The following is a 12,244-nucleotide window of genomic DNA, read 5'->3' as shown; positions in this document are numbered from 1 at the left end:
TTTGCGCCACTACGCGGCCAGTCTGGGAATGACAGCCAGTGGTTGAAAAGTACAGAAAGTACTGTAGGCTATGTAGTGAATAGTGATTACCATAATAATCACTATTGTTCATGACATTTTAAAAGTACTTCATATGAGCAGTTTTTTTAAGTAAAATCTCATTGTTTTATGCATGACAATGTAAAATTAATTATACAAATAAATGCACATTTTTACAATAAATTGGGTAACAGGGTTGACTGGTTGAGCTTGACCAATAGTCAATAGTCAACATAATACTCATATAAATAAAGGTTCCAAAAGGGGGGTTTCACAATGATACCATGGAATAATCATTTCTGCATTGCCAACATTTCACTGAACCATTCCTAAAAGAACATTTTTTTTTCTAAGAATCTTTTACAAAATGGAAAGTAAACGGTTCTTCATCCAGCCATCGATGCCAAAAAAGACCCTTTATATTTAAAAGTGTACACAGTGTCTTCTTGCTGTAGAAATTGTTCATTTAATATTAGTTTATTTAGCACTAGGAACATTTAATCAACCTTCATGTTACAGCATAACAATCTAGCCAAACATATATTTAATGGGCACAAAAGGGGATTCACAAACTGGGTTCCAACCCACCAATCTAACACAGCACTCTCTCTAAAGATAGTAAATTTGTTTATCAGCACAAACTAAACCCCTGCACCCTGCTGTTAATTACCCATCTGTGGGACTATGGAGCGTGCAGTAAGCATACAGTATACTCACTGCAGCAGGCAGCTGTGTTAAGGTGGGTGATATGTGCTAAACATGGCTGGGCACTGCAGGGGCTAGTCTAGTAGGGTGTCCAAATGATGAAAAATGCAACCTCAGGGCTGACATCTTAATTACTTTATAAATCTAGAAAAGAAACAAACTTCTAAAGCTAAACTTCTTCGAAGTCTAAACACAAAAATATGCACACAGACCCCATTGTGTAGATAACTATATGGTGCATTTCAGGATGTTCTGAGATTTGAGTTTGCTGAGGTTAGTAAAATGATATTCTGGCATCGTTGTTTCACTGTAAAAAAAAATATATGAACAATAAGTTACAACATAGGCCTATATTTTTACATTGGTTTTGTTTTACATTAACAACATTTTAAAGTATACAAAATTCAACTTGCAAAGTCATAATGTAATTTAAGTTGAAATAACTTAAACATCCAAATCGATAGGCTACTTAAAAAAAGGCAGCAACTTTTTTGACAGTGTATAAACCCATACGACATTTTTCCATGGAACACACAAAATGAGAAGTCCATTGAATGTAAGTGGATAGCATCAAGAAAATGACATGCCATTATAAGTCTTCTGAACTCATATAACAATTAGAGGAACAGGCCGAAATGTAATTACTCACTGAAAATCTTATACCTTGACAATTCTTCCTGACAGCCACCATTCCTTTACATTGATCGGAAATGAGCAGCTTGGAAAACCATAACCTTCGGGAGTATTAACTAAGCTTGGATTTCATGTTGCTCCAGGCTGGTTTATGCTGGCTGTTACAGTGCTGGTCTGGTGGACCAGCTTAGTCATGACATGTTGTTCTCATGCAAGCAAAACTGAGAAGGTGTAGCATGGCACCAGCAAACCAGCATACAAACATTCCTTATGGTGGTGACCATTGGATTGGAAACAATCTCTACAAGTTTGGGTTTCTCTGTAAATCATTCACCTTTTTGCCTCTGAAAATAATGTGCATAAAACAAATGCAAAGTGTAGGCTATATGCACAAGCCAACTTCATTATTAGCTGCCCCCTGCTTTTAAACAGTTTCCTGGTTTCACCTGGTCTAAATAGGTTCCAGTTTGCCCAGCAAGTGCTCAGATGTTTTTTGGGAGGCAACATAAAATATTCCCCAAACAATAGGAGACGATCGTGGTTTTAAGATGTTTTTCAGCAAGAAGTTTCAGCACCTAAAGCAGCAAAGCAGACTGCATTAAGTGAGTAGGCTATTTAAAACTAATAGTCGCGTAAATGGCCAGAACTAAAATGAAGGTGCATATGTTGATCAGTTTCCAACTCTTCCAGCCGCAATTGCTCCACCTGCCGCTCCCTCTTAACAAAGCACCAGAAGGTGGTGTCTCTAATGGGGTCCCACCCCGTTTTATTTACCTCGCAACCCCGGTCTCACCCTCTGTCCCCCGCGTACTGCTTCATCATACTCTGTTTTTAACCCTAGCGCGATGTACAGCTCTGATCACAGCCCATTGTAAGGGAAACCTACTGAAAAATATCTCGAGTAAATACTGAGGATCTTCAAAATGCAACTGTTTTATTGACCGTTTAGAGTTGACGTTGACACCGGAGAGAATAGTGAAGATGGGCTGCTGCTCGGGGAGGTGCATGTTGATGTTCTTCTGCACTCTTCAACTGGTAAGTGCGTTTAGAATTGTGGCAAAAACAAAAACATTTGACGTTTCAACATTAACTTCGAGAATAGTTTCTGAACATTTCGTCTTAAAGCCTGCAGTCTTTCAAATTGTTTATTGTTTGAAAGAAGTCAAGTTTTGAGCCACAATAACCGTATTTCCATTTATAATTAGCCGATTATAGCATACAGACATAGCCTATAGCCGACATGCAGGCTACGTAACGTTACACTTTTGTGTAGGCTATAATGGAAGTCTTTCTTTACCTCTAGTCTAAACTAACGTGTACATAATCACGTTTAGACAGTTATGGGACTATTATAAATAATTATTATTGTAGTCCCTGCAAACATGCCCCTGCGGGGCCGACGCTGGCTTTTTGTGGGCACAGTGGGCTAGGGCCAGCCCACGCCAAACCTAAACAGGCCCAGTGCGGGTTGCCCAGACGAGGCCCACAGCTTTGGGCTCACTGCGGGCTATCAGTGAGCAGCCCACACTAGCGGGCTGCCCACATTAAGCCCATGATGGCCCACTGTGGGCCATCCCATTCGGGCCCATGAGCAGGTTTTGCACCATTGGGCCCATGCGGGTTTAGTTTAGGTAGCCCACATTTAGATTTGCCCACATGCCCACAATGTCGTCAGTACGTCCTCTAATCAAAATAACTTGGTAATTTTAATTCTCTTAAAAAAATATATATATATATATATATATATATATATATATTAAGAGAATAAGAAAGCACTAATAATATATATATATATATATATATAAAGAATAAGAAAGCACTAATAACTTGGTAATTTTAATTCTCTTAAAATTTTTTTTAAACAATTTAAATATATATATATATATATATATATATATATATATATATATATATATTTAAATTGTTTAAAAATGTTTTATTTTTTTTAAGATATATATATATATATATATATATATATATATATATATATATATATATATATATATATATATAAGAGAATAAGAAAGCACTCTTTATATAAAGATGGTAATGAAATTACGGGCCTGTTGCAGTTTCATTCCACACTTTATGTTACATATTTATATTACACGTTGCTCTTTATATTACATGTAGGCCTTTATATAATACAGATGTCATGAAATTGCTTTACAATAAAAGTAAAAGCAAAATGGTATTAAAAAACATAATTGTCAACTGAATGGGTCATAGAACTACACAATGAGTTTAAATTCATTATATAAAATTAAAGATATTTTAAATTGTTAAATGTTATAATTCTAGATGTTTATTTAAATGCTGCGTGCCTTTTGACGTGTTCTATGGTTTCAATATGGGCGTACGTGCGCGAGTCGCATTCAAATCTGATTCAAAGACAGGAGCGCGCGCGAGCAGATGGAAACCATGGAAACGAGGAAACCCATCAACTGACAAACAGCAAACTAGCGTCTCTCACTGTTGTTTTCTCTGCTTTCAGGTAAGTCTAGTTACCAAAATCACACAAATAATACATACAAACCTTCCTAATATATGTCTTACGTGTAATTGATACACTTCTGTTGAATATTTACTTTATAGAAATAGTTTTTTGTCTTCGATAAAGTCCGTTAGCATCTGACTGAACCGTTTTCAGAAGAGCTAACGTTAAGTTGTTTACGTTACAATTGAGCTCTTGTTTTACATAAGTGTGGGTTTTTAACCACATTTTTGTGTTGATAACAGTTTTTTATAGTTTTGTTTTGCTGGTAATTTGTCAATGGGTGATTGGAAGTTAGCTAAGTTAAGTTATTTAACCTTGAAAGAATTCATTGTAACGTACTTAATGACGTCATTTACAAATATTGGTAATAAGTGATTTCCGAAGGAACAGGAAAAAAACACAAAAAAGGGGAATTATTGTTTAATCATGATAATTATTTCATATGCATGATTATTGCACAATATATTACCTTAAGATTTTTTATGTATATTCTTTAGCTATGCTCTAGCTTGCTTCCTTGTATTAAACCCTTTGTTCTATTGTAAATTCAATGTAATATTGTTGGCTCTGTGACACATTGCATGTTATTTTCTTGAAGATCATCATAGATGTCCTGCTGCACCCCCTGGGGTCCAAGACAATCTCCACGGCTATGACCTCGACTATAGTAAGCAAAACTTCATACATACTGTTTAATTGTTGTGGGTCTGTAGGATTTATGATTTTAAATGAAGTCTCTCACTTTAAATTCATTAATTACAGTTTTTTTCAGTGACATTGTACTTGAGAAGCTAAATAATAGGTGGCAAATATAATGTTATAATAGTCATAGTTATAATAATTCAGGATAATAGTCATGGGTATATATATATATATATATATATATTATTTTTTTATTTTATTTTTTCTCTGGGTGTGTTTTTAATTATGTTGGCCAATGAGACACCATACTGTCCAACTCAAAGCTATTTTTTTATGTATGTTTGACTGATAAATACTGAAATTCTTTTTACTTTCAAATGCTGAATTCAGGGGGTTATGGCTGTGCTCTTGTTACCAGATGAGATATCATTTGATCCTGTGATTCTTCAGGACAAGATCTTGATGCCATCCACACCCAGTACATGACGAAGGTGAGTTTCACAATAGCTATATCACCATCACAAACCAAGAGGCCAAACACAACAGGCCTTCATCCATATGAACTCACCCATATGTAGGAATAGGTTCCGAAACCCGGTATTAAACATTAAACAGGCCCTGGGGCCAAATTAAGGAAGACTGCAGTATCGATAAGCTCAGATGTTATCAGTTCTGCTGACGGTACTGAAGAAATTACACACACACTATTTATTATAGACATTATCTTGTGTCATTCTCATGTGTTTTTCAGGCTGGTTGTTTGTCATTTTGTAAGAGTAGAGAGAGGCTGTACCTCAGTGAAGACTTATTTTACATTAGATAATTCAATTTCCGTACCTGATAAGTTAGATTTTCCGAAAAAACTTCATGCACTGCTTATTTCAATTGTATTTTTCTTCTATTGAATTTATCAATACTTGTAATTTGTTATAATTTTCAATGCAGATTCACTCAATAATCTCTTGAAATTTGTTTTTATATCGCAATATATATAGCAGCAGATAAACAAAATATTTTATTTAAGGTTTTTAGTATTGTGCAGCTCTAATATTGAGCATTTAACCTGATTGAACCTGGAATTGTTATAATAACCTGGAATAATTTGTGATACCAGATGTATGATTATGTATGATAGATTTTGAACTGTATTTTTTTTTTTTTTTTTTTTTTGCAGGTTTTCTGGGATCCACAGTGGAAGGCATCAAGGCGTGAGATGTTGGCTGGACAGATGTACCTGTACACCACACCGACCTCTGCTTTTACATGGATGGCGGATTACTATCATGTTCTGTAAAGGTTTCATTATAGCAAAACAGAGCACCTGTGACAGTGGAATCTGTAGGTGTAACGTAGTCAGTTAAAAGTAGTCAGGTGTAAAGTAGTCACAGAGAGAACGTTTTTTTTTTTAAGTTTCAAACTTTTTTCTCTTTCACAAAAAACACTGCAGTTACAGCTTTTCAAATTCTTCATTGGAGGTGTACAAATAATTTTCTTTTTTTCAAATCACAAAAAGGGCTGTGCAAAAATTAATTGCAATTAATCGCATCCAAAATAAAAGTCTGTGTTTACATAATATATTTGTGTGTGCTGTATATAATTATTTTGTATATATAAATACCTATGCATGCATGTATATATTTAAGAATTATTTGCACTTAAATTCTGTATATATATATATATATATATATATATATATATGAATACATAATCTATATTATATAAATATAAATATTTTATATATGAATAACACATTTTCTTAAATATATACATGCATGTGTGTGTATTTATATATACAATATAGGGCTGTGTAACGATTAATTGCATCAAAAATAAAAGTTTGTGTTTACATGATATATGTCTGTATAATTATTTTGTATATATAAATACACACATATGCATGTATATATTTAAGAAAAATGTGTTATTGATATATCAAAGATTTATATTTATGTATAATATTAATTTTGTATAAACATATATACAGTACAAACATGCAAATATTTCTTAAATATATACATGCATGTGTGTGTATTTATATATACAAAATAATTATACACACTACACAAACGTATATAATTTATGTGAACACAAACTTTTATTTTGGATGCGATTAATCGTTTCACAGCCCTAATACAAAATAATTATATACAGCACACACAAATATATTATGTAAACACAGACTTTTATTTTGAATGCGATTAATCGCAATTAACTTTTGCACAGCCCTGTAAGAAATGTATGCTGACATTTAAGGCACGGCCACACGGGGTTTGAGCATATGTGACTGAATGAAAAGTGAAGTGTGACCACATGAGAATAGCCAAACAGTATAGATGATTCACAAAATTATACACCAAGAAATGTGCATAATTGGCCAAAATGTTACTGTTTATCAACAAAAATATGACCCTATGAGTTTGGTAATTTTTAGAATAGGATTTGTGCACCTGCAATGAAGAATTTAACTGATGTTTTGTGTAACTGATGTGTTGTGTTTGTGAGAGAGAGAAAGCAAAGAAAAAGAGGTTTGCAACTCATAAAACATTTTCTCGAAGACTAAAAATCTACAAATTGCACTGTTATAGGGACTCTGTTTAGCTTCAATATTACTAGATATAATACAGTGTCAATCTTATTAACTACTATTTATTTTGTATAAAATCATATACAGTATACAGGTAAAAAATTTGGAAACATTTTGGAAGAAGTCTATTCTGCTTATCAAGCTTGCATTTATTTAAAAAAACAAACAAAACAGTAATATTGTGAAATTTTATCATAATGTAAAACAGCTGTTTTCTATGTTTCTGTTTTTTATGTGAATATATAATAGTGTAATTATATTATATATAATAACCTGAATTTAATGTTTTATGTTTTGTAATTAATAAATACATTGATTTGAAATCCCTTTGACTTCTGTACATTTGTGAAAATACAGAAATTAGTTATGTGGTGACTGCATTCAGATGTATAGAATAATTGTTTTTCCCAAAGACTTAGAGTTATATTAGCCAAAAAGTATTTATAGTGAAACAGATTAATTGTGAACTAGATCTATTGTTGTAGATGCCCTGTGTGTGCGGTGCGGGCCCTGTGTGGGCTTAGTGAGGGCTTCCTTGGGGCTAAGTGAGGGCTGCCCATGCAGGGCCAACGTTTTGTGGGCCCAGTGTGCGGGCCCTGTGTGGGTTTAGTGAGGGCTAAGTGAGGGCTGCCCATGCAGGCCCAACGTTTTGCCAATGAGCAAATTCTCATGGGCCCTGCGCTAGCAGCCTGCAGGGGGCCCTTAGGCTAGCCCTAAGTGGGCCCGGACAGGGCCAGTGCAGGCTTGTTTGCAGGGGTATTGTGAAATGACACAAACGAAACTTTCGTTTGATGCGCATTTATTGTTAATATCTAATACACAAAATGAGAAGTGCAAAAGCATTTGTGTATAGAATATTGCTTTGTGTATTGTGTTTATTGTGCACATTTTTGTGTATTTCTATATCATATTTTGTTAATTTTCCTAATTTCTGTATCGTATGTGTTACACTGTCCTGTAACACAACCTGTATCATTGTTGACTTATTTTGCTGCTAATGCACCATCATTTCTCCCAAAGGATTCATCAAGTATCCATCATTCATCCACCTATCCATTTATCCCTTTTGTAGAACTCATAAAACCAGCATATTATGATTATGATCTACTTATTTAAACTGCAGTTTCATTCTTACATTAGAGATAGACCATAAAATATGTGAAATGTGAATCAGCTGCATTATGTGATAACGAGAGAATGTTGTGTGCTCATTTTAAGTGTGTTTTACTGCATATTTATCATTATCACTCCTCATTGATTGCACTTGGTCTTTCAGTGATGTGAGATGATTTTCTCCTCTGGCATAAAGTGATATATTGGATTCTTCTTGTCGTGTTATCTCACTTCACTGGTTGCACACTTGTGGTCTGAGCCCCAGCAGACAGTGACCTACATTCCTGCTGTTACTCTGCTTAACCTTTCTATGGCTTTTAGCTTTGGTTTAACCTTTGCTTTACTGTCTAACCTTTCCCTTTTTCCTATTGCCTATTTGAGTTTGTGCGTGTGTGAAATAGAGATTGAAAATCCTTATATATATATATATATATATATATATATACAGTTTATCACTTTTTGTATGAAGTCATATTTGACCTATAATCTCAGTGGGTTTCATTAACAGCCATTTTAAAGAAAGTCACCTAATAATGATGAAGATTCAGTGAGACAGAGCAGAACAGAGTAGTTACAGTTGTACACATTTGATCTCAGGTTGGCTCAAAAAAGAAAACACAGTTGTAAGGCTTAATCGGTTTAACAAATTCATTTCACTATTTCACACCTATTACTGCCAGTGAAGAAAGGTCTGCAGCAAGACTGCAATACCATGTCAACTAGTCTTGGCTGAACATTCATCCTTCATGAATCCTACACAGTATCAACAGTTTCTGCAACTGTCGCTGTGCAATTTCCTTTAAATATTTCAAGTCACTGTTCACGTTGATCAATTAGATTTGATCAGTTATATGTACTGTATGGTCTGAGACTGTAAATGTATTTTAATGCAGATGCCTATATTACCAAGAGGATAGCATAGCAATCTGTATCTGTGGAACGTCTCACAGTTTTATGTTTTTATGTTTGGCCCGTTAAAGTCGACACAGCTCGTGCTGGAACACATCGGATGGGGACTGTGGTGAAGACATGCTACAAATGGATGATTTGAGGTGGAACCTCTGAGAACAGCTGGTACACAGCAGCAGCATGGCATACAGAGAGAGATTGTATGGGGGATGGGTGGTTAGTGGCTGAGCGAGAGGGTTTATGACTGCTGCAGTGAAGCTTTATGAAAGGAACAGCATCCCCCACACCCAGCACCTCTCTTCTGAATCATACATCTCCCCTCACTGAGCTCCTCTGACCTCCAAGGAGAGCCCTCGTCTCCTCTCGTTCAACCTTTCCCCTCCTTTTCTCTTTCTCCACCTCTCGGTCTCACTCTCTGTTTCTCTGTCACAAGCTTTGTACCCCCCCCCTTGGCTCTGTTACCCTGGCAACCCTGGGTAAAAAGCCAGCATGTGGAAAAACAGAGGTGGGGGGTTTTGATTGTGTGTCTCTGGGAAAGTGAGATGGGGTCTCCATAATTATTGTGTTTGGGGCAGCAGCATGACAGTGTTTCCTTTTCGTGTAGATGCAAAGTAGCTGGTGTTGTTATTATTTTCACAGTGTGTAGAGATCTTGTTCATATCATACTCTGTCTTTCTCTCCCTAGATCACTGCTGTGGAGAGACAGGTGTTTGATTTTCTAGGTTACCAGTGGGCGCCTATACTTGTCAACTTCCTGCACATCATTGTGGTGATATTGGGCTTGTTTGGGACAGTCCAGTATAAGCCCCGTTATGTAGTTTTGGTGTGTACAGTATTTATCTATATTGTTTTTTTTTACTTTTGAACCTAATAAGTACGTTAAATAGTGTTTAAAGTGTGTATAAAAAACAAAAATAATTGTAATGTTATAAATATTATTTATAAAATACTGATATTATATATATATATAACATGACAAAAATACGTACATTCATTTCTTAAACCTTAAATAACTTATTGATTGAATAGTTTCATATGATTAATTTAATTGTAATAATATTTTTTATGTATTTATGAAAAATAAACAAAGAAATATACTGCGTATTCAGTAAGATGCATTCAATTAATCAAAAGTGACAGTAAAGATGTTTATAATGTTTAAAATAAATACTGTTATTTTGATGTAAAAATGTATGTTTCCAGACAATATTATAAATGTTTCTTAATCACCAAATCAGCGTATTAGAATTATTTCTGAAGGATCGTGTGACTCTGTCTGTAGACTGGAGTAATGATGCTGAAAATTCAGCTTTGTCATTACAGGAATAAATTACATTGAAAAAAAATGTAAAAATAATTAATATAATTATTACAGTTAATTGTGATAATGTAACATAATATTTCTGTTTTTACTGTAATTTTGATTAAATAAATGCAGATTTTAAAAAAAATGTGTTAAAAAATGCTTCTGTGTGGTAGTGATTTTTTTACTGTTATATCTCTGATGACCATTATGTGTCCTTCCCTTTTCTTTTAGTATATAGTCTGGACCATGTTTTGGGTGACTTGGAATATCTTTATCTGTTGCCTTTATCTAGACCTCGGAGGGCTGTCAAAGGTAAAGAGCCAAATTTAAATGAAACTGCTCATACAGTCTAGTGAGACCAAGTTCACATACATTCATGCCATTGGTATGAAATGATATCATCTCTACAAACCAAAGCTAAATGATGGGATTGAACAAAGTTTTAAATTGACAGTGCACTGTTCCTCAGTATAATTAAAGTCAGTAATGTTTACAAAGCCATGCAACTGAAATCCAAAGTGTTAAGGCATTACTGTGCTCTACTTTTATAGGACAGCGATTATATGTCACTGGGACTTTCATCTCATCGTTCATGGTGGAAGGACAATGGTCCGGGCTGTGGGAACAGAAACCTCCCGACCACTAGATGGCAGCATTTGGACAGTCATGATTTTGTCTCCGAACTAAGCTGCTTGTTAGAGTATCGGTACATCGAGGTTATGCACAGTGCCCTCCAACTGTTCATTTCTGTAAGAACCTAAAACTTAAAGTTGTTAAAGCTGAAGTGTGCAGAAATAATGATTGTTTTCAAACAGGTTTCCGCTCCAATCTTCGGTTGTGACAATGTTGTTGTCAGACATAAGTTTTTGATAACTAACAAAATAACATACAGAACTACAAAAAAATGGCATACTTCAGCTTTAAGATTCTGTGATACATTCATATACTACAATACAAAAATTCACGGTGACTTGTATACGACTTAATCTGTTACTTTGTTTGTTTGTTTGTACATGTAGGCCTTGGGATTTGTATTTGCCTGCTATACCGTCAGCATCTTCAGTGAAGAGGAAGACACATGTTTGTAAAATACATTTCCTTGTCTTTTACCTTGGATAATGTTTCGCTTATTCGTCTTCCTAAACAACTGATGAATCTAATTTTGTATCTGCTTTGTGTTGCTTTTCAGATTTGTATAAGTGACAGTGTCCAGATGTCAACATTGAGAGGGGAAAGAGATAGCAGGAAAGGACTTCAAGCTTTGAAAGTAGTGAAAACAGAAACCAGTTCAGATGGATTTTAAATATTTATATATGTATAAACATAATCGTACACAAAAATTTCGAAAATAAGACTGATGCACCCCAACTCTGCCCAACAAACTTCTTGAAACTTTCAACACCTTTGAACTACAAGAAGCAAGACACAAGGCATCTGTATAGCTATCCAAGCCAAAGCATACATAACCTCACACGATTTTATGCTTACATATTTATTTTATTTTCAGGAGCTGATTTTTCTGTAAAACATTTTCATGACTGACTTCTTGCTACCTCTGGCAATTCTGTCTTTTTTATTTTGAATCTGTTAAATCTGTGACTTCTAATGTTGTACATTTTTGTTTAAATCAGAGGACTTTAAACAATGCAGAGATTTCTTTCAATTCAATGGTTTAATGTTGAAGATTAAATGAAGAAGAATGAATTGCTTTACATGCACTTGTTTTAGGCTAGTAACGTTACCATAGCTGCCAACTTTTGAGTTTAGCTTGGAGTGAGACTTCGCCAACAGTGTGTGTGTGTTGGGGTTGTCCTGT

General features: G+C 34.7%; 1 protein-coding gene and 1 long non-coding RNA gene across 3 annotated transcripts; both read left to right on the top strand.

Annotated features, from left to right (window-relative positions):
• The first annotated feature begins 2,234 nt into the window (after positions 1-2,234).
• On the top strand, positions 2,235-11,793 carry nkain5 (sodium/potassium transporting ATPase interacting 5). Of its 2 annotated transcripts, none has more exons than XM_039657764.2 (6): positions 2,235-2,412; positions 9,808-9,945; positions 10,660-10,740; positions 10,980-11,177; positions 11,448-11,508; positions 11,618-11,793. In XM_039657764.2, exons 1-6 carry the CDS (start codon positions 2,359-2,361, stop codon positions 11,629-11,631), a joined length of 546 nt encoding a protein of 181 aa, XP_039513698.2. In that variant the 5' UTR covers positions 2,235-2,358; the 3' UTR covers positions 11,632-11,793. The 2 variants fall into 2 exon arrangements, with proteins under 2 accessions (XP_039513698.2, XP_039513699.2); XM_039657765.2 differs by having other exon boundaries at positions 11,448-11,512; positions 11,618-11,756.
• LOC148973734 (uncharacterized) lies at positions 3,648-7,423 on the top strand. The gene is made up of 4 exons (XR_016146524.1): positions 3,648-3,871; positions 4,473-4,541; positions 4,907-5,007; positions 5,691-7,423. It is a non-coding gene; the product is annotated as an uncharacterized LOC148973734 (long non-coding RNA).
• Positions 11,794-12,244: the final 451 nt, after the last annotated feature.

Source organism: Pimephales promelas, chromosome 14 (genome assembly GCF_988280905.1).
Source record: "Pimephales promelas chromosome 14, fPimPro1.hap1.1, whole genome shotgun sequence".
In the NCBI taxonomy this organism is placed as follows: Eukaryota; Metazoa; Chordata; class Actinopteri; order Cypriniformes; family Leuciscidae; genus Pimephales; species Pimephales promelas.
This window is presented reverse-complemented; position numbering and strand designations above follow the sequence as displayed.

Bases quoted from the DNA above. Each gene is read 5' to 3' on its own strand.
- nkain5 (XM_039657764.2), top strand. From the start codon at position 2,359: ATGGGCTGCTGCTCGGGGAGGTGCATGTTGATGTTCTTCTGCACTCTT. The intron at 9,946-10,659 runs GTGTGTACAGTA...CTTTTCTTTTAG, and splicing joins AGCCCCGTTATGTAGTTTTG to TATATAGTCTGGACCATGTT. The intron at 10,741-10,979 runs GTAAAGAGCCAA...CTACTTTTATAG, and splicing joins ACCTCGGAGGGCTGTCAAAG to GACAGCGATTATATGTCACT.